This window comes from Podarcis erhardii (assembly GCF_964252035.2).
Source record: "Podarcis erhardii genome assembly, chromosome: 7".
Classification (NCBI taxonomy): domain Eukaryota; kingdom Metazoa; phylum Chordata; class Lepidosauria; order Squamata; family Lacertidae; genus Podarcis; species Podarcis erhardii.
The window spans coordinates 67,070,017-67,090,236 of NC_138511.1; the positions used below are offsets into that span (position 1 = coordinate 67,070,017).

The 20,220-nt window shown below is 42.9% G+C and overlaps 1 protein-coding gene across 5 annotated transcripts in view; it reads left to right on the forward strand.

Annotated features, from left to right (window-relative positions):
- ARID1A (AT-rich interaction domain 1A) overlaps positions 1–20,220 on the forward strand; it is a 126,380-nt gene that overhangs the window by 65,183 nt on the left and 40,977 nt on the right. For all 5 annotated transcript variants that reach the window (XM_081868623.1, XM_081868625.1, XM_081868624.1 and 2 more), the window contains 3 exons: positions 2,526–2,738; positions 4,691–5,146; positions 7,035–7,148. In XM_081868623.1, coding sequence (XP_081724749.1) covers positions 2,538–2,738; positions 4,691–5,146; positions 7,035–7,148 — 771 coding nt within the window. In that variant the 5' untranslated portion in view covers positions 2,526–2,537. The remainder of the gene's footprint in view (positions 1–2,525; positions 2,739–4,690; positions 5,147–7,034; positions 7,149–20,220) is intronic.

Sequence of the window (20,220 nt, forward strand, 5' to 3'; positions counted from 1 at the left end):
GGGCCCTCATACTACGGTCTGAGGGCCAGATCCGGCCCACCAGGGTCCTGAACCTGGCCTGCCTCAAGGCCCGAGGCTCGGAAGTGGCCAATCGAGAAGAGCCCTGAGGTAAAAGTGTGCGTGTGTAACAAAGCCCTGGTAACATGGTTGCTACCACCGGCTCTGGCTGCTTGATAATGGCATGCTGCCCCTTTAAGCCACCAGAGGGTGGGACGGCGGTGAAGGAGCCCCTTCCATGCCAGCCCTTACCTTCCTCCCTTCCCCTCAGGCCGGCTCCATGCAGGAGCAGTGCCTCGCGGCCTGTTGTGCACACGGGTCTCATGCAGCGGCTTGGCAGCCTTAAAAGTTAGGGAAGCACCAAAAACACAGGCAACAAATGCAGATAGAATTAGCAAGAAGAGAAGTCTCAATCACAACAGTTTATTGTACAAGGGAATCTCCATGTAAATAGTGGTCAAAAATAACCCAGAAGAAATGAAGTATAAAGGTGAGGTATAGGTAACTTATATTATTACTGATAGCACCTGTTGTGTGTCTATCCTGGCTATTATTTTGAAAAAAGGTGTTTTTTTTAAAAAAATAAATACATGAAAAAGAGCATGTTTCTGGCACCTCTTTAGTCTAGCCCCCAACAGTGTCTGAGGGACAGAGAACTGGCTCCCTGTTTAAAAAGTTTGAGGAGCCCTGGTCTAGGTAGGTGGTGAGAGAGGTGGGAATTGGGAAGGTGTGGGTCTTGCTCAAAGAGGGCCAAAGAACAGAATCTTTAAGCTCTTTGCCTGTCACTGCTAACACATGTTTCAAAAGATTTCAATCCTATGCATAGTGGTATTTGTGTATGAGCAGGTCACCGCAAATGGGGAATGAATATGCTATGTGGTTTTAAATCAGATTTCCAGTTACCTCATGTATGTTTAATTGTCATAAAGTTGGACTAAGAAATTTTGGGGAAGAGTTGCTCTTCACACAGAAATAACTTGCAGTACACTGCTCCTGCTCCGTTTACATGTTTTAGAGTGCATTATTGGGGGAAGGTGTTAATTCTGCTTCTAAAGTATTTAGACCCTCTTGTAAGTGAGAGCAAAGTGGCATTTCATAGGTTAATTACATTCTCTACAGTACTGCTTTAGTAATACCCTTGTAGGAAAGCTATTGTATTTGATACTGCTGCTGTTTGGAGGTGAGAATTCTGAATTGGGACCAATTAGGCCAGTAGCTATTGAAGTCTGTTGTATTGCTAATTGTCTATTCAAAATAAAAGTGCAAGGAGAGTAACTGTAAATATCTGTGTGGTGATCAGGCTTCTCACTTTGTACAGATGTGGGTTTTGGGAAAAGTGCTATGGAATTGGCAATTTTGAGATTGCTTCTCATTTCTTTGAATGTAGGTGAGTTGCAAGCAGGGGGTTGGGGTTTCAATGATCAAGGAGTAGCGCTTTCTCTGTTATGTATGTCTGTGGAAGGACCTTCAGCTTTTGAAGTGCAATCATGATAATCTATTCCTGTGGTTTCCTTTTGAAAGGATTTCCCCTGTGTCAGTCCAGAAGAGAATCTCCAGCGCTTTTCAGTCAGGGTTTGGTATTTCCTTATTTATCCTGATGTATTCTTGCAAATGAGCCAGTATCACTTTTTTTCCTGCCAGTAACAGCTTCTGTCTCTTGTATAATATCGTTCCCTGTATTCAACTCTGGCAGCTGTTCCTCACATCAACATTCACTGATAAATACCCAATTCAAAGTTTAAGTGGAATTTTTGAAAATAGGGTAACTGGTACAAAACGGTGGGCTGTAATGAAAGATTTGTGGAGGGGGCACCATGTTTTATTACTGTGATTACAAACCCAAACCTTTTACTATTTGGGAGTCTTTCAGACCCGTGGCCCTTTCAAACCAGAACTTGCTGGTGTATATGGATTTCAATATTACATACTGCTTTTTCAGGCAGAACAAAAACAAGAGAGGGTTGGCAGAGGTGGTCCCACTTTTTTAAAGTCAAGATAAACATGGTTAACACTCAGAAAGTAGACGCATGTCTGCCTCAAGAAAAGAATATCAATGACACTTATATAAATATGGCATTTTGGGTGCTTTGGAAATTGAAGCTTTGTTTTTTGTCAAACTACTTGGCATCATATTAACTATATTTGAACTCAAATGTGAGGAAAGTAATGAGTGTTAATCTGTTCTCCTAAAAGCTGTTTAACTTGTAGGCACTTGTCTACTGGTATTTAATGCTAATAACATCTATAAAATTTTGGAATAGAGGGGAATAGAGGGGTGAAGTTTCCTTGGACTGTGTAGTGACCTACAATATGATGCCTATGCCTTAGTTGACTGAGAATTTTCATTTTCTTCATGGATAATTTTATATGTTGGCAACTTTAAGTGAAATGTATTTGACTTTTGCCTGGTCTATATGTTGTTGTTTTTTACTGATGAGTCTGCCTTTCATGAGTAAGACTGTAACATTTATATAGTTACAAAATATCAAATTGCTATTTAAAACAAATCTTACAATTTTCTTTCCTAGCCATCCAGCCCAATGGATCAGATGGGGAAGATGAGACCTCAGCCTTATGGAGGAAACAACCCATACTCACAACAGCAGGGACCTCAGTCAGGGCAACAGCAGGGCCACGGATATCCAGGACAGCCGTACGGGCCTCAGACTCCCCAGAGATACCCAATGGGAACTCTAAGCAGGACACAAACTGCAATGGGCACCGTCTCTTATGCACAGCAGGTAAGGAGAAGTGAATTGCGGATTGATGTTAAAAATCTGAAATGCATAGAATTAATGTTTGTGTGTAGTGGCCAAATGCCAGTGTAATGGGCAATAATGCCTGAAGTTCTTGTGTGATGAAGTGTTGCCACAAGATAAGCAAAAAAGTGTGTGCTATTTATTGTTGAGTATACTTTAACCAGCTGCAACAGCAAAGAGGTTCTTTACAGAATCCTAAACCTTCGGGTAGCATTAGATTTTCTGGCTGCATCTTTACACTTTGTTTGGATCTCCACCCAGAGGCGTAGGAAGGTCAGGTAGTACCCGGTGTGGGAAATTTCTTGTCAACCCACCCATTTTTTATTTTTTCCATCCAAAAATGGCTTTACATTATTTCATATTTTCTTACAAAGGAATGTGGATTCTGGGCCTCTGATAACAGGTAACTGTGGACAAATACTTAAATCTATAGGATGGATTGTGTTAAAGCTTGTGTTATTTTATTTATATTTATATTTATTGTTTGTTTATTTATTTAATAAAATGTATTTTAAAAAACCTGCAAAGTGGTTTACCAAAAAACAAAACAAAAAACACAGCAGTAAAATCAAGAAACATTAACAATCCTACTTTAGAATACACAAAAGCTAAAATATTAAGATTAAAATTACTTCAACTTCCTAAGCATCTAGGTATGCTTGCCTAAAGAAGAATGCTTTTAGCAGGTGCCCAAAAAGAGTCTAGCAAAGGCACGTGCTTTATTGCAATATGCGCGGAGTTCCAAAGTGCAGGTGCTGTCACAGTAAGCAATGCAGTACAGATATTATTTGGAACCTGTAGTAGTGCTTGAAACTACTGAAGGGGAGGTTTTATTTATTGTGATTTCACCATGCTCTGTATTATCTAAAAAGGAAAACATTTATTTAAAAAACAGGACTGCACAGCAGCAATCTAGTCTCATCATGATTAGTGGGACATTCCCAAGCTGATGATGCATAAGATGGGCTGCAGTCCTGTGCACCCCTTGCATCCAACTTGTACCTTAAACTCTGCACAAGCCTGCACCAGAGAATTGTAGAGTTGGAAGGGACCCTGAGGGTCATCTAGCCAAACCCCTGGGGCAATGCAGGAATCTCAACTAGACCATCCCTGACCGATGGCCATCCGTGTTCTGTTTTTCCCCCTTAGCCAGGACACACAGCGACGGAGACTGGAGGTGGGGGAAAAGATAAATTTTGACAATGGGGCAGATTTGTCAGGCGCGTGCAGGAACAGCTTGAAGACTTTACACAGAGAGGAACTCCACACAGGTTTCCCCGCATGTAACGTAACAGACAGGGAGCCAGCTCAGATAGAGAGAAAGACATTGGGGGAGGGCAGGACAAAAGAGTACCAAAGTCCGCCCATTTTATCCTCTTTGAGATGGTGGCACTAGGGCTCTGGGACACCCCCCCCAAAAAAAAATATTTACTTGTCTTCAATCTATTGTTACCACTGTTGTTCTATAGGCTGACTTTCCAGGACCTGGGAAGCCCAGCGGAGGGTAGGGCAGTTCATAAAAAAACTTTTTTTTGAAAATGCCTGATCCAAAGGTCTTATCTTACTAAACAAGGGATTATATAGCTATATCTGAAATTTCATGCATATCAGTTAATATCTTGACCCTGCTCCACTAAATTGAAATTTCAGCCTTCATGACATAGGAGAATGGCCAAGTAAACAGCTATTTTTGTGGAGGAGGGTCAAGATATTAACTGATATGCCTGAAATTTCATATATAACTATATAATCCCTAGCGTAGTAAGATAAGACCTTGGAGCAGGCATTTTCAAAAAAAGTTTTTTATGAACCACCCTAGTAGGGCAGTAATTGTTCCTTGATAATTTGTCACCCCCCTCCACGATGGCACCCAGGGCGCCCCCCCTTCCTACGCCCCTGTCTCCACCTACATTTTCTCTTTTTTCCTTGCATAGATCCCTCCTTATGGACAGCAGGGACCTAGTGGATATGGGCAGCAGAGCCAGACTCCCTATTACAACCAGCAGAGTCCTCATCCCCAGCAGCAGCAGCAGCCTTCTTATGCCCAACAGCCGCCATCTCAGACCCCTCACGCCCAGCCTTCTTATCAGCAACAGCAAACTCAGTCTCAGCCTCCGCAGCTCCAGTCATCCCAGCCCCCATACTCCCAGCAGCAGTCGCAGCCACCACATCAGCAGTCTCCATCTCCGTATCCTCAGCAGTCAGCGGCTGCCCAGCAGCATCCACAGAGTCAGCCTCCCTACTCCCAGCAGCAGTCACAGTCACCCTACCAGCAGCAGCAAGCTCAGCAGTCTGCTACCTCGGCGCTTTCTCAACAGTCTGCATCTTACCCTCAATCTCAGTCGCAGCAGCAGTCGGCATATTCTCAGCAGCGCTTCCCACCTCCACAGGTAAGACTTCTTCCAGGTGCTGCTGCAGACCTGTTCTTGGATGGCAAGTGCCAGCACAAAGCAGTTTTGTGTCTCTTGGAAAAATTACACAGTGACACTAACTGATTTGGTTGTGCTGTAGCCTTTTACACCTTGGGTAAGGTTCTTTATGCTTTTAAAGGAAGAAATAAGGATAATTGCAGCGCTGTTCGGGAGCAAGTGACCACTCAGGTGTGGAAAATCATAAAGTGTTGTTGGCTCGTAAATACAAATTGGGTCAGGCATGCACAACTTGTGACCCGGCAAGCTGAATATTCTCATTAGCCATCCACAGCTGCCCACCAGGAAGTTCAATAAAAAGAACCTTCTTTTGCCTGTCTGTGACCGCAAAACAGGGAGTTGCCAAGTAGGTGGGAAGCCACAGCACATAAGTGACCTGAATTAGATACTTCTGCTACATTTTACATCCTTCCTTTCCTCCAAAGAGGTCAAGGAGGTGTGTGTCTCTTCTTTCTTCCCCACCCCATGATAACAGGTTAGACTGAGAGATAGTGACTGGCCCAAGGCCACAATGGTCTTCAAAGTTGGGGTAGGGTGGGGTTTGGAGATTTGAACCATCACCTCCCCAGTGCTAGTCTGACACACTAACTAATATATCACAGAGTGGCTATCAAATATAGGACAGGGTAATACAAAATGTGTATTTAAGCAACTGGATGGAGAATAGATCAAAGCTAGAATCCATGTGCCAAGCACCTTAAAAGTGTAAAGAGAATTCCCTTCTCAACTTTTAGGCCAGGAACAAGTATGAAGGACAGTGGGGAGAGGTAATTAATGATGGGATTGAGACCAGCAATGAGGGTATTTTCTTTGGCCTCTGTAAAACTATATTGAAGGGAAATGAAATAGCAGCCTAAGGAGCTTTGAACCCCTTCCCTGTGTGCAGCTTGTTTAAGTCATGGCAGTTCCTGTAGCACCTTGCCTGCTGACCTTGGAAGACATAGGCAGAACTGGGCATGGATAATGCCTCAGCATAGCATTTTTTTCTCCGTGATGCATTACTGAGGCAGTGGTCTTCTTTAAGACTTTCTATGCTTTCAGCTTAAGGCCATAGGTATAGAAAGATGTGGGCAGCAGTGCTGCCTGAAATTTGCCTCATTGGCAGGGAGAGGGAGAAGGGCTAATGGGGAGCTAACTGTCTGAGTACCTATTTTGTTTCTAAGCACAAGAAATGGCAGAGTGCTTGTGGGGGCTGCCAGCCTATGCATTACCCCCATCTCTTTGCCAGAGACACAGAGAGGGGAACAGCTACCCAAGAGGCCCTGCACGTCTGGGATATCCAGCAAGGGGCTTGCGTGGGTGGGTGTTCATTTCCATCTCCATCCTTTGGGGCTACATCAGGGTGGGTAACCCTTTTTCCCCTCCCAAGGCCCACATTCTCTCATAGGGAACTGCATGCCAATGATGGGTGGGGCCAGAGACAAAAGGTGGCAGATTAATGGATGTGACTTTCTCATGCCTGTTAATGGGCCCTTCAGGAGCTGACAGGCACAATCATCCTGGCCTAGACTTCTTCCCTGTTCTGCCTCCCCCTCCCATTATGAGTAGGGTTTTTTTAGTCTCACAGGAAGAGAGAGGAGGGAGAGAAGCCTGCTCCTGGCGAAAACAAGGAGCAGCTGCACCGCATTCAAAGGGGTCTGGGATCCTGGCTCTGCGACCCCCGCCCTTTCATGATTCAGACTCCACACCATTGAAACTAGAGACATCATATGGGGCAGTTGATTAGAACAGTGTGTGTTGATAGAACAGGGCTAATGCTGTGGGCCAGGGTGAGGATAAAATAGGGATTCTTTTTCCATTTCCAAGATCTCTTATCTTTTGTTCATTGGATTGATCTCTTGCATTTCAGGAGTTATCACAAGACTCATTTGGGTCCCAGGCATCATCGGCTGCCTCAATGGCTTCCAGTAAAGGGCAAGATGATGTGAATTTGAATCTTCAGTCCAGACCCTCTAGCTTGCCGGTGAGTCAAAGGTCCCATTTCATAAATGGCTTGGGTTTAAGTTATTGGAAGCACTGCAAGGTGCTTAATATGCATAGCACATGTTCTCGTTGGAAATAAAAAATAGGACCATGTATTTATTAAAGCCAACAACATTTGGGCACCCAGTTGCAGCAGGGGGGACTTGTTGGAGATGGATTAAAAATAATAATGTGGAATTCTGAAAATGACACCCTCTACCATACCAGAATATAAATCAAATATTTACTTGGGCTGTAGAATTATGCCTGAAATTTACAGATTATATGTGGTAAATTCTCTTACTTCATTACACATCAACACCTGCTCTACTCTAGTGGAACTTGTTACTGTGTTAGTTACTATGTTATAGGTATGGACATTTTGGTGTCAGTTTAGATTTATTGCTGCTATGAAACCAACCAGTAGAAGATGAAGTCAACAAAGCTGCCCTGATACTCTGCAGAAGAGAGAAACCATATTCTACCATCAAATCTTGGTCATCTATTGCTTCTATACTCTGTGTCCTCTAGCCATTTATCAGTCATTTATCAATATTCTTTTAGTTTTAGTCTGAGTGTGATAAGGCTGTGGGATTCAAGTTTTAGTGGTGGTCCAATTCACTGTTGGTGCCAAGCAGTGCTGTAGCTGGAGATGTAAAGGATCATACATACTGCTAACTATTTATGGCTGTTGCTGTATCTTCTGTGTCTCATTGAGAATAATTAGTAGGCTAATGACTTCATATGTATAGCTCTTCCCTGTTCCTGAAAGGACAGCCTTTTCATAGTGTTTGGGAAAGCTGTTTAGTGCATTGGCCCAGTGCCAGGTCTCTCCTCAAGAGACTGCCCCCAGCAGGCTCAAAGGAGAGTTTGAGCTGCTGACCTAGAATTTGTTACTTCTGCTTGTGCTGGAGTGCTATTTGGCTTTCAGAGCTCTGAATACTCTCAAATATGCAGTTGCATGAGCAAAATGCAGAAGAGGTTAAATGGATGGCAGAAACTGCGTGTTTTAAATATTTCTAGGATTTATTAGATTACTTTCTGAAGAGGGAAGTTGACGCACAACAGTTCAATAAAAAGTTATATTTAATATATGTAACAGAATACAGTGTGTGTTTCTCCCCTCCTTCTGAACTAATGAAAGTTGCAGAGTAGATTCATGTTTTCTGATATGATAACATGTTCAGTGTTACCACCACTTCTTTTAGGAAATATTGCTTCTTGTAATGAGTGGTTTCCCTTCTCATCCATAGTTCTTCCGAAACTGTATCTTATTTGACTCTAGATCAGCCTTATTCAATCTGAAGCCCTCTAGATACTTTGAGCTACAGCATCCATCAGCTCTGACCACCAGCCATGTTGTTCATGGCTGTGGCAAATAAGAGTTGTAGTCCAAAAAGTTTGGTGGCGGGCATGGGGTTGGGAAAGGCTGGACTACACACTGTGGACTTCCTCTAGGTTTTGATGTTAGCTGTTAATTCTTAAGTGACAGAATACGTTCTGATGTTGAATTGGAATGCAAGATAGAAGTTTCATTTAGTAGTGTAGTGGTGCTGTTTCTGCAAATTCTTCCAGTTGATGGTTTGTCACTTGTTGAAAGTAGTTACTATCTTTAGTGGGGTGATTTCTTTTCAGAACAAAGTAGGGGTATTTCACCGCGTCGTCTCCAGGGAAGAAAGGGGGCGAGCCAGGGGCTGCCCTGACCTTAAGTGGCCCCTACGAAGGCCCGCCCCTGCCGCCAGCCAATTGGCTGGCGCCACAGGGTATGCTAATTGGGGGAATCCCTATCCCTCGCGAGGCTGACGCCAGCGTGTGGGCGGGGTCGTGATCCCACAACCCCCCCTCCTCCTGAAGATCGGAAGGGGCATTGAAAGTAGTTACTATCTTTAGTGGGGTGATTTCTTTTCAGAACAAAGTAGGGGTATTTCACATTTTTGTGACTTAAAGGGTGGCTAGGCATATAGTCCGCTAGTGTTTCAGGATGTCCTTATGAGAAAGTCTCCATCTCTTTAACCAACACTAGGACCAGTTAAAGTCCCTAGATGCTTGAAGAATTAGTATTCACTAGGGATTGATGGGTGTGCTTTTCTTTCTAGATGAGCTCTGTCTCTCTGCGAATTTAGGTTAGTTCTGCTGGCTTAGTGGATTCTGGGTTGATAGACGGCTGCTTGTTTTGACTAAGCTTAGCAACCTCTTGCATTCTCTAGCTTGGTAATCTGCAGTCTCCTTACATTTGTGACAACTAATTGGCACAAGAAAGTGTGTCCAAACCAAAACATCTAGGTACCAGGTCTCTGCTCCTCCAGAGCAGTAATATGCATGTCCACTCAGTCTCATTGTGTTGAGTGGGACATCTTTCAGATCACTGCAGTTCTGTGCATGCTTGCCTGATGTAAATGACACTGAATTCAGTGGGACTCACCTCTGTGTAGAAATGCATAATATTGGGCTGTTGGTGTCTGCCCTAATACTGCACCTCTGAGAGGTCTGGGACAGCCCCCTGCCCGTGTCCCCCACTCCTCTAATTTTGGTGCTGGAAAGGGGATTGGCAGGATCCCATAATTGTGTTGGGCATTGGAGGCTCTTGAAAGTCTAGTACAACTGTGAGAACCCTGCCAGCCTAAGCCTTCTAATTCAAATTTGCTGCTGGACAAAGGAGCATAAGTGCTTGTTTTGATTCTGAGTAGCCAAGGCCCTTGAACTTCTTCTGCTTGCCTTCCAAAAGAGTCCCAGCCTTTACCTCTTGCTGTCTAGGAAAAGGTTGGGGTTCATGTAGGTAGCAGAGTTCTACCTTTGGTGCCTCAGCAGACTACTGCTGAAGTGGCCAGCTTCCTTTCCAGATTGCAGCTGGAAAACTGGGCTTTCTCTCTGCCTCTTTCTCTTTCCACCATTTTCTTAACATTTTAACCTAGAAAGGAACAACAACAAAAAATGCTGCTGCTGTTGTGACATGCCTGAGGTTGGGGCATGGCCCTCTAACTTAAGGCTACTTTTCTAAATTGAGTACCTGAAGGCCACCACACAATCCAGAAATCCTTTGTCATGGCCAAGTTCTCATCTGCCTGTTTCATATACATTATGCACAAAGGAACATTTCTCCCACACCACCACATTTTTATATAAATAGATTGGTTTTCTGAGCCCTCAATGTGCAGATAGAAATGTTGCTTGTTCTTTTAGCAGTACCAGGGGGAATCTTGGGAATTCGCTGTTCAGGGGCATGAATGCACCCCATCCCTTCTCCAATCTAGACAGATGCCCCCCCCCCTCTCTCTCTCTATATATATATATATAAAACACAAAGTTGTTGTGTGCATGGAACAAGTTCCACATGTGCATTGAGACTTTCCCCCTCTCCTTTTCCTGTGCACTCCCCTGTGCCACCTGAGTCTGCTCTGAAGGGTTCGGGGAACACCAGAGGGCGAGGGTGGGTGCAGAGAAAGTGGGGGAGAGACGTGTTGGGTTGAGAGGACCTTGTTTCCTGTTCACATATCCCACTTAGTGCTACATTGAACTCCATCCATTGAATTTGTCTAACGTATTATACACAGTCTAAAATGGGAAATAGATCACTTTAGTATTGCTTCTACAACATTTTGGATTCAGAAGCAGCTGTATGTACAGCTCTGAATGCTAGTAATAAAATGCACATAGTTAAGATGGCCTCCTCCTTAAGATGGCGGTAGTGATGGCGAATAGTTCAGTAGAGAACAGGGCTGGATGAAGTTGGGGGATTTCAGTGAATGCTGGTTGAAAGAAATGTTCACTTTTGACTCTTTCCCACTCCTCACCCTTTTCTTTATTTGGAATGGGAAGACTGTATGCATTTAAAGAGCTAAACTTCCATCTTTCCCAGCCAGCATGGTCAGTGGTGAGGGACAGTGGGAGTTTTGAGTCCCACAATGTCTGGAGGAGCACAGGTTCCTCATCCCTGGCTTAAAAAAGGTAGGCAGAGCTGTTGTTGGTGTATAATTGCGGGAGGCTGTATCCCAGCAATTCAAGAAACTATAGGTGAGGATTGGGGTGCAGTTTCATAGTTGTGACTGGAACTCCCCCCCCCTTTTTTTTTTTTTGCTTTTGCTTTATACACCTTTTACTTCATCTTGACAACTTTGGAATTTCTCTTTTTATATCTCTAAGGAATTCTGTATTAAGTTACTTATGTTTAAATCACTGGTTTCTCAAAGAGTGACTTTTGAAGGAGTGGGTCAGCAATCCAACCTATATAAAGTGACCTGCCAGCAAGTTTTGTTGCCATGAATGGTACTTTTACAACACTTCTTCCCCTGCAACTTGGCACACAGGACTGCATTTAATAGAAGGCTGCCTAGGTGCCCTAAATTAAAAGGAATAGCTTAAGGGTATATCCAGCTAACTCTTACTCAAGGTAGACCCATTGAAATTAATGGACTTGACCAACAATTTCAATAGGTCTACTCTGAGTAAAGGTTTGTAGAATACAACCATTATTTTTCTTTACTAAGCAGTGTTCACTCTTAAGTGACTATATCATTTGTTAGCAGTATGTGCACAGTAAAATAGTGGGAGGAATGGAAACAGGGCTGTAGCTCAGGTAGAACACATGCTTTGCATCTTGACTGTTCCTGGTTCAAGCTATAGCATGTTCAGGTCGGGTTGGGAGAGGCTGATTGGCCGAAACCGTGGTGAGCTGCTGCCAGTCAGTGTAGACAGTATAGAGCAAGATGGGCCAATGGTCTGATTCAGTATTAGCAACTCCCTAAATTCATAGGGTTACAGTGTTACTTAGGCTCGATTAACTTTGCCACAGCTCAGAATTTGATAAAAATGTTTCACTTTGCTTCCAAGAAATACTCTTTTAATTGGCAGGTTAACACTCCCCTCACCTCTAACACAAATAATCAGACACTAAGTTGGTAGTGTTATTTTATTGCCACAATCTAACTTGTGCAGAGGACTACTCTTCTCGAGGTGTTCATTACAGCAATAAGTTGACCTTGTTTTCACGTTTCTTTAGCTGGCTAAACTCACTCCACTTCCGTGATACTGAGCAGCGTGGCATTTTGACAGCCTGATATATACTGTCTGGCTATGCCAAATGAACTGTGGGTTGCTTAGACTGTATGATGGGATGCTTCTGACTGTGTGCTAACCACTTAATCAGCCTTCCACTTAATCAGAACTTGAAACTAACGGTAAACATGATTATAGCTTCAAAGATCAGGTGTGTGCTCCTTTTTAATCCACTGTTTTTAGTGTATTTTAGGCAGCTTCACAATAATAAATAATAACAGCACTTACTGTGCTTCAGGGTGTTTAAAGTGTTTCATGTTATCTTGTTGTAATCCCTTGCAACAACCCTCTGAAAACTGTATTATCATCATATTTGGGTAGGAAGCTTAGGCTGAAAGTGAGTTGCTTAAGGCCATCTAGCAGAGGCAAGATCTGAACCACAGGCTTTGGAATTCATCCTTCAGACTCTTAGCCGCTGTGCTATACAAGCCATGATGATCATTTGTGCTGATACAACGCTGAACAGCAGTACAAGGCAGGAGGAATTTGTATTCCAGAAAGGAGTGGGTAGTGTGGGGAGTGGCTAAGTGATCTGTGGCCTTCTTCCAATTGCTTAACCATGTTAAGCAAATTGTGACTGTGTGCATATGCACATAACCACCCTTGGTTGCATAGACAATTTTAAAAAGGATTCAAAATGAATAACAGTCCAAGCAAGTCTTGCTTGATCAAAAATGGTCAGTCAGTTGATAAATCAAATGCTATATAAACTCTGAATTCATATAGCTGTGGTCTGCTCAAGAATCATTTTGTCCATGCTGCTGGAAAAGGTACCACTGGGAAGCTGAGAGGGTGTCAAATGTGTCATCCAAAGACCAACACAGTTCTTATCTGGAAGCAGAACAGTGCATATCTTGAAGCAAGGACAGAAATAAGGGGCCTAAAGGATTGGAAGAGGAGGAAGAGAAAGAGATCATGGGGAAGAAAGAGGGGACAAAGCTAGATGAGAATGAAAGTAAATATGTGCCCTTCCTTTGGTGTGCATTTTGCATATTTAAAGCATTTATTGAGAACTTTAGTCAATAATACTGAAATCAAATTCTGAATCACTGAATAGTATAGAAATATAAATCTATATGAGTAACATTTAGGATGTGAAAACTTAACTTTGGTTAGCCCTTGTTTTCAAAGATAGAAGCCAATGTGGTACCCTCCAGATGTTGTTGGACTACAACTCCTACTACCTTTGGCCTATGGCTCTGATGGCTGGAGCTGATAGGAGTTTAAATCCATTAATACCTAGAGGACACTATGTTGGCTACCCCTGCCTGAAGTGTTTCAAATATTATATCATGGAATTTTGCAGCATCTGTGAAGAAAGAAGAAGAAAAAGCCAGTTTACAAATGCAGTTAACAATAGTAGAGCAGGTTCCTAAAATTAGGGTGATGATGGTCCTGAATCCTACAGGACTAGGAGCAAGGCAGGGCTATATCTCAATACCAGAGCACTTGTTGTACATGTGGAAAGTTCCAGATTAAATTTCTAGTACAGAGATGAGGAACTAGTGCTCTTCCAGATGTTATTGGACTCCCAAGTCACACCTATCACAGCCAACATGGGCAGTGGTCATTGAGTTGCCTCCCAAAAGTTTCTGGACAATCATAGTTTCCTCACCCCTGCTCTAGAATCTCCACTTTAAAAGTGTTGTGAAAGACATTTGCCTCAGACTCTGGAAAGCCACTGCCAATCAGCGTGGAAAATACTAGATGGATCAATGGTTTGACTTGGTGTAAGGCAGTTTCTTGTGTAAAGCTTCACTCCAGCCTTTGCATTTGGATGACATCATGAAGAAATAAGGTAGGCTGCTACCTACAAAAGGCAGTCTTGGCTTGATGGAAGATATGACTACAGATAGAGGTCAGTAGGTCTGTTTATCCCATTCCAACCCTAATCAAACTATATTTTCTCTTTTATGGAAATTCCTTCAGAGAAAGGATTATGGTGCAATAAATATGCCTAATAATAATAGTAATACCCTGTTAGTTACCTTCCTAACTAACACAGGCTTTTCATTGTGACTTTAGCTGCCATGTGTGTTACTCTGAGTTAAAAAAGGAATCCTCAGAGCATGTGACACATAGACCTGTTTTGCATTTGACTAAACCATGACTTAAGCACTATAAGCATGAGCAGGAAGGATCCATTGTCCATGGCTGTGAGGATGACATCAACAGAATTTAGTTTCACTTTCCATGTCAACTTGCCTGCTGTTCTATGCAAATCAGAGATTGTGGTTTAAAATGAACTCTGGTCCATTTCTAAATAAACCAAACTGTAATCCATAATGGCCAGTGTTTTGAATCATGATCTGCGGTTTATACATAACAACAATCCATGTTACACGGAAAGTGAAACAAAACAGCTGAAGGGATTGTCCTGGCTGATGGGAGCAAGTGAAGACAGCTTCTTCCTGGAAGCTGACAAACCATTTCACCCATCCTCTTAGCTTCTGAGATTTCACCGAGCATTGCTCAAGCACTTCCCATCTGGTCTTTGCTGTCATAAGGACTCAATACTTGAACTTTTTAAAAAAGAGAATGTAACAAGAAGTTTGTTCTTCATCTAGCACCATAATCTACAATTGCCATACCTTGAAAATTATCATGGACATAAACCTACTTCTGAAAGTACATATCCACTTCTAGTCGTAAATAGCTCCAATTTTTTATCACCAGTTATTCTAGTGCATAATGATCAGGAATTTATGTGCCTCAAATTCAAGTCCAAAGATTACAAATCTATCCATTGGCCTTTGGGTGCCAAGCATAATGCCAACAATACCAATTACAACTTATTGTTATATAGAAGAGAATTACCACAGAAGCACTGACACTAATGGTTCTGTAACAAACAAATTGTATTTTATGTGTGAAGATTTATTGAATAAAATTTATGGGTCCCATACTACAGTGGTGCCTCGCAAGACGAAAAGAATCCGTTCCGCGATTCTCTTCGTCTAGCGGTTTTTCGTCTTGCAAAGCAAGCCCATTGGCGGATTAGCGCTATTAGCGGCTTTTAGCAGCTTATCAGCTTAGCGGATAAGCAGATAAGCAGCTTAGCAGCTTAGAAAAAGGGGGGGGGGAGGGAAAAAAAGTCGGAAAAACTCGCAAGACATTTCGTCTTGCGAAGCAAGCCCATAGGGAAATTCGTTTTGCGAAGCGCCTCCAAAACGGAAAACCCTTTCGTCTAGCGGGTTTTTCGTCTTGCGAGGCATTCGTCTTGCAGGGCACCACTGTACTTCAGACCCAGTGCTCCTAAGAGGGACAGCCAATTCTGCAACACAGAGGCATTAGCATAAGTTGTGTTTATGTAGGTATGTTGATACCCAGGCGTTCTGCTGAGTTTAACGAGTACTAATACATTAGGTTGTGGTTGAATACATCTGTATTTGTGTGTTATTGAGCTATGAATTGCATCGATTGCTCAGGTTATCTGATGTGCAGAAGACATTTCTTCATTTGTGGTTCTGCCAGCTTCTCTCTACCCCCACCCCACAGTGACCCAAATGTATAACGATCCTCAGAAGCTGAAAGTAAAGCAAAAAGAGCAAGCATTCCTTTCACTACAGTTGTAGCCCATAAAATGGGCTCTACTGACCAGGTTTCATGTAGTGGTGGGGCAAGATGATGATTTGGGGGGCTGTACTTGCTTAAATTTTGCTGAGCTAGATGCTATCACCTGTTTTGAAGTTTCTGCCTGAAATTTGTTCCCTTGGTCTTGGCATTTGTGACTCCTTCCCCTCTTTTTGTGGTGTGGAACTGGGCCCAGCAATTTGTAAATTCATGGGAAAATAATATTTGCTTGCTAATTATAACTTGTCTAGGCATTGCTGTAAATGGTCCCAGAGTACAACAGTGCCAGAGATCCATATGGCATTTGAAGGATCAGTGCCTCCCAAATTTGTTCTGGCAGAAAGGTTCCTATAAAGCCTGGCTGTTAAATGACTCTGCTCATTTGCATGGAAAGACTAATAGCAAAACAAACTCTGCACGTGATTACCCACATCTTCCCCCCACTCAAAGAGCCCAAGCCCTTTGAGCCTTTTATAAACATTCGAACAATGTGTTCTAACACCATTACCAAGTCTCTTGCTGGGAATTTTTTGTGTCATTCCAGTGACATAAGTATGACTCGCTTCTTGGAACTGATCTGCTATTTGTCCATGTGGCGCTCCCACCTCTGAACTAAGCCAGTCTAACCTGGTGCTGGCAAGGAAATTCCCCACCCCCCACTGCTGTGTCAGTCATGGCCGTGCAGCACGGAATGCTGTGTGCTTTATTCTCTTCGAAGAGGCAGCCAATCAGCGCCTGCCTTATAAATCATGTTGCTCTGAGCCACTGATGCAGTTTGCTGTCCCTGTGCTTCGTGCAGGAGGCTGTGTTTGCAGCAGATCGCTCTATGCTCGATCCAGGGCCCGTTTCCTGTTTCTATTCTAGTCATTGGTGGCTCAGCACAGCTTCCTGCCTGTATACGTTACAGATTCCCCTGATGGAAGCTTTTTGTTTTTTAAGGAACAATTTCGGTTAGAAAATTAACTGAAATATGAAGCCAGCTGCGACTTGGAAAGGAGCAGATTTAGACAACAGGCGCGTGCGCTTTAAACAGTGCTGCCATTTCTTTCTTGTTCTGCTTTGAGCCTAGCATCTGTAAGCAGGACAGGCTGGTTTTTAATCAGAATATTGCTAGAGGATACCCAGTTCTGATCTTGGATTCCCAAGAGTGGCGGTTTCTTAATCTTGTATAACCACTGAATTGGAAGAACCACAATTGCAATTGCAATTGCAATTGCTTCAAATGAATAAACTAAATCAATGTATTTTAACTATGTAGAGAGAGAGAGAGAAACCAAAAACAGTGAAGGTGAGAGTTAGAGTGATGTGTAAAATATAGTATGGATAAGAATTACATTGTTTTAAAGTCATCTCTGAGTATTCTAATTTGGAGTTATATTTAATAAACCTCAGACATAAGCTCTCATTAAAAAATAGCTAGGTTTTATCTGAATTAAGCAAACCCTGCACTTAAACTGAATCAGTGATCTTCTATTGCATGACCACCATATCACCCACCAAAAACACAGCTCACGACCTAGAAATTGTTAACTGCCTGCCAGAACTAAGATCTATTTGTCTCAAGAAACACAATTCTGTTTTTGACCAGGATAATTCACTGAGCCCACCCACATGACCTCATACTTTGTCCTCTAAATACCTAAGCACTGTAATTTTGCTTAGACCTATAATATTTATCCCACCTGATTTGAAACACTGATTGTTCAGCAACTACCACTACTTAATTCCTGGAATGTTTGGCTGTACCATGGGTTCACTTGAGAGAGCACCCTGTGTAATTGCATTGACAACATCCAGGGCCACCTCTGGGCTTGTATCCAAACAGGATTTGTATGGTTGTGGGGCATGTTGGTTCATTATTGTTGATGATATGATGCTGTCCAACCCTGTACTCCAGCAGGAGCTGTATTCATTACCAATGTGCTTGATTCAGGCCTGTTGGCCCCTTACCTTCAAGTAAACGGTCTTACTCAGTTTTCTTGATGGTTGTTTTGAAATAAAATTACAGTTTATGGTACAGTGGTACCTCAGGTTACATATGCTTCAGGTTACATACGCTTCAGGTTACAGACTCCGCTAAGCCAGAAATAGTACCTCAGGTTAATAACGTTGCTTCAGGATGAGAACAGAAATCGTGCTCCGGCAGCGCGGCAGCAGCAGGAGGCCCCATTAGCTAAAGTGGTGCTTCAGGTTAAGAACAGTTTCAGATTAAGAACGGACCTCTGGAACAAATTAAGTACTTAACCCGAGGTACCACTGTATATGCATACAATTCACTTCTAGTTAATGACCTCTGATAATAAGGGCTAGTTGGTAGAAGGGTTTGCATATTTTCAGATGGGATAGTATAGAGGGAAAGAACATTAGTACACAGTAGTTCAGCCACCATAAAGAACACTCCCTGTATTAACAAAACTGTTAAGCAGGTATACATGTGCAGCCACAAATGGGGAAGGGAGAGGGTGGAGACTCATACTCTTACAGAAAAATATTGAGGTGTGGGTAGGGTGGAATGATTGCTCCCAAAACTCTCCTGAACTTCAAATATGGGTCACACTGCTAGCTGGTAGTTTCATATTGCTATATTTGTGAAGATTTGTAGGGTGGGTGATGGATGAGTAATTTTCCTTAGGAGAACATATACAAGTCTTTACCAACCACAACTAACACCCGATCATTTAAGCCATTATTATTATTTATTAAATTTGTATACCACCCTTCATCCAAGAGCACAGGGCGGTTCACACCTGAAAAATACAATATACAAAAAAAACAACAACAACAACACAAAAACTATACAGTGGTGCCTCGCAAGACGAAATTAATCCGTTCCGTGAGTCTCTTCGTATAGCGGTTTTTTCGTCTTGCAAAGCAAGACCATTGACAGCTTAGCGGATTAGCGCTATTAGCGGTTTAGCGGCTTTTAGCGGCTTATCAGCTTAGCGGATCAGCTGATAAGCGGCTTAGCTGCTTAGAAAAGGGGGGGGGAGGGAAAAAAACCCCGCAGGAACTCGCAAGACATTTTCGTCTTGCGAAGCAAGCCCATAGGGAAATTCGTTTTGCGAAGCGCCTCCAAAACGGAAAACCCTTTCGTCTAGCGGGTTTTCCGTCTTGCGAGGCGTTAGTCTTGCGGGGCACCACTGTATATCCACACACACACACACCACAAAAACAAACCAATAACCCACATTTAGAAAACATTTTAAAAGCAATAGAATGTTAATCAGCTGGATGCCAGGTTGAAGAGAAATGTTTTTGCCTGGCACCTAAAGATATATAATGAAAGCGACTGGCGAGTCCACAAATGGGGAGCCATTGCAGAAAATGGCCTTTCTTGTGTTGCCACCCTCATAGAGGAGGCACACAAGGACCTGAGACAATGATTGCAGGGTTTGGGTTGGTTTATATGAGGTATTGCGGTCTTGAACTGTGAGAGAGAGCACTACCTCTGAATCTAATTTCCCCCCTCCTTATTTTCACAAGTCCCTGCATTTAAAATAAAAGTTGTTTTATATATAGTAAAAATCAAATACGGGATGTTGTATTTAAAATAAGTGCTACACCAGCTGTTCCAGTAATTATAACTTGCATTTATAAAGTTCTGTTGTTTTCTAGGTAAGTTCTGTATTTATAAAGTTCTGTTGTTTTCTAGGACATGGGTGGCACTGTGGTCTAAACCACTGAGCCTCTTGGGCTTGCTGATCGGAAGGTCGGCGTTTCGAATCCCCGCGACGGGGTGAGCTCCCGTTGCTCTGTCCCAGCTCCTGTCAACCTAGCAGTTCAAAAGCATGCCAGTGCAAGTAGATAAATAGGTACTGCTGTGGCAGGAAGGTAAACGGTGTTTCCATGCGCTCTGGTTTCTGTCACAGTGTTCCGTTGCGCCAGAAGCGGTTTAGTCATGCTGGCCACATGACCTGGAAACCTGTCTACGGACAAACACCGGCTCCCTCGGCCTGAAAGCAAGATGAGCGCCGCAACCCTGTAGTCGCCTTTGGCTGGACTTAACTGTCCAGGGATCCTTTACTTTAGTAATTAAAACCTCCCCCCTCCCTCCCAAAAAAACCATCCAAAAAAATGGTAAACAGCAGTATTTAACAAAATACTGAACTTCAACAAATACCTTTGGCAAAAGGAGAAGCTTACCTGACAGCGGAAACTACACAAAGAGGAGACCTGTCGGTTGCATATGAAAAACAGTTTGAAGAACTGGGTGGTTTAGACTTCAGACTTTCAGGATCTGTCTTGTTTTTTTGAACTACAACCACAAGTTCCACCACTTCTAAAAAGTCTGTTTGCATATGAAAGAAGCCCCTGGTGGCTGACCTTGGAGTGGGTTTTCTCCTTTGTCTTATTTCCTCATTAAGGTAATTAGGACCAAAGCCATTAAGGGCTTTAAAGGTTAGGGTCATCATCTTGAACAGAGCCCCAAATTAATAGGCAAGCAGTGC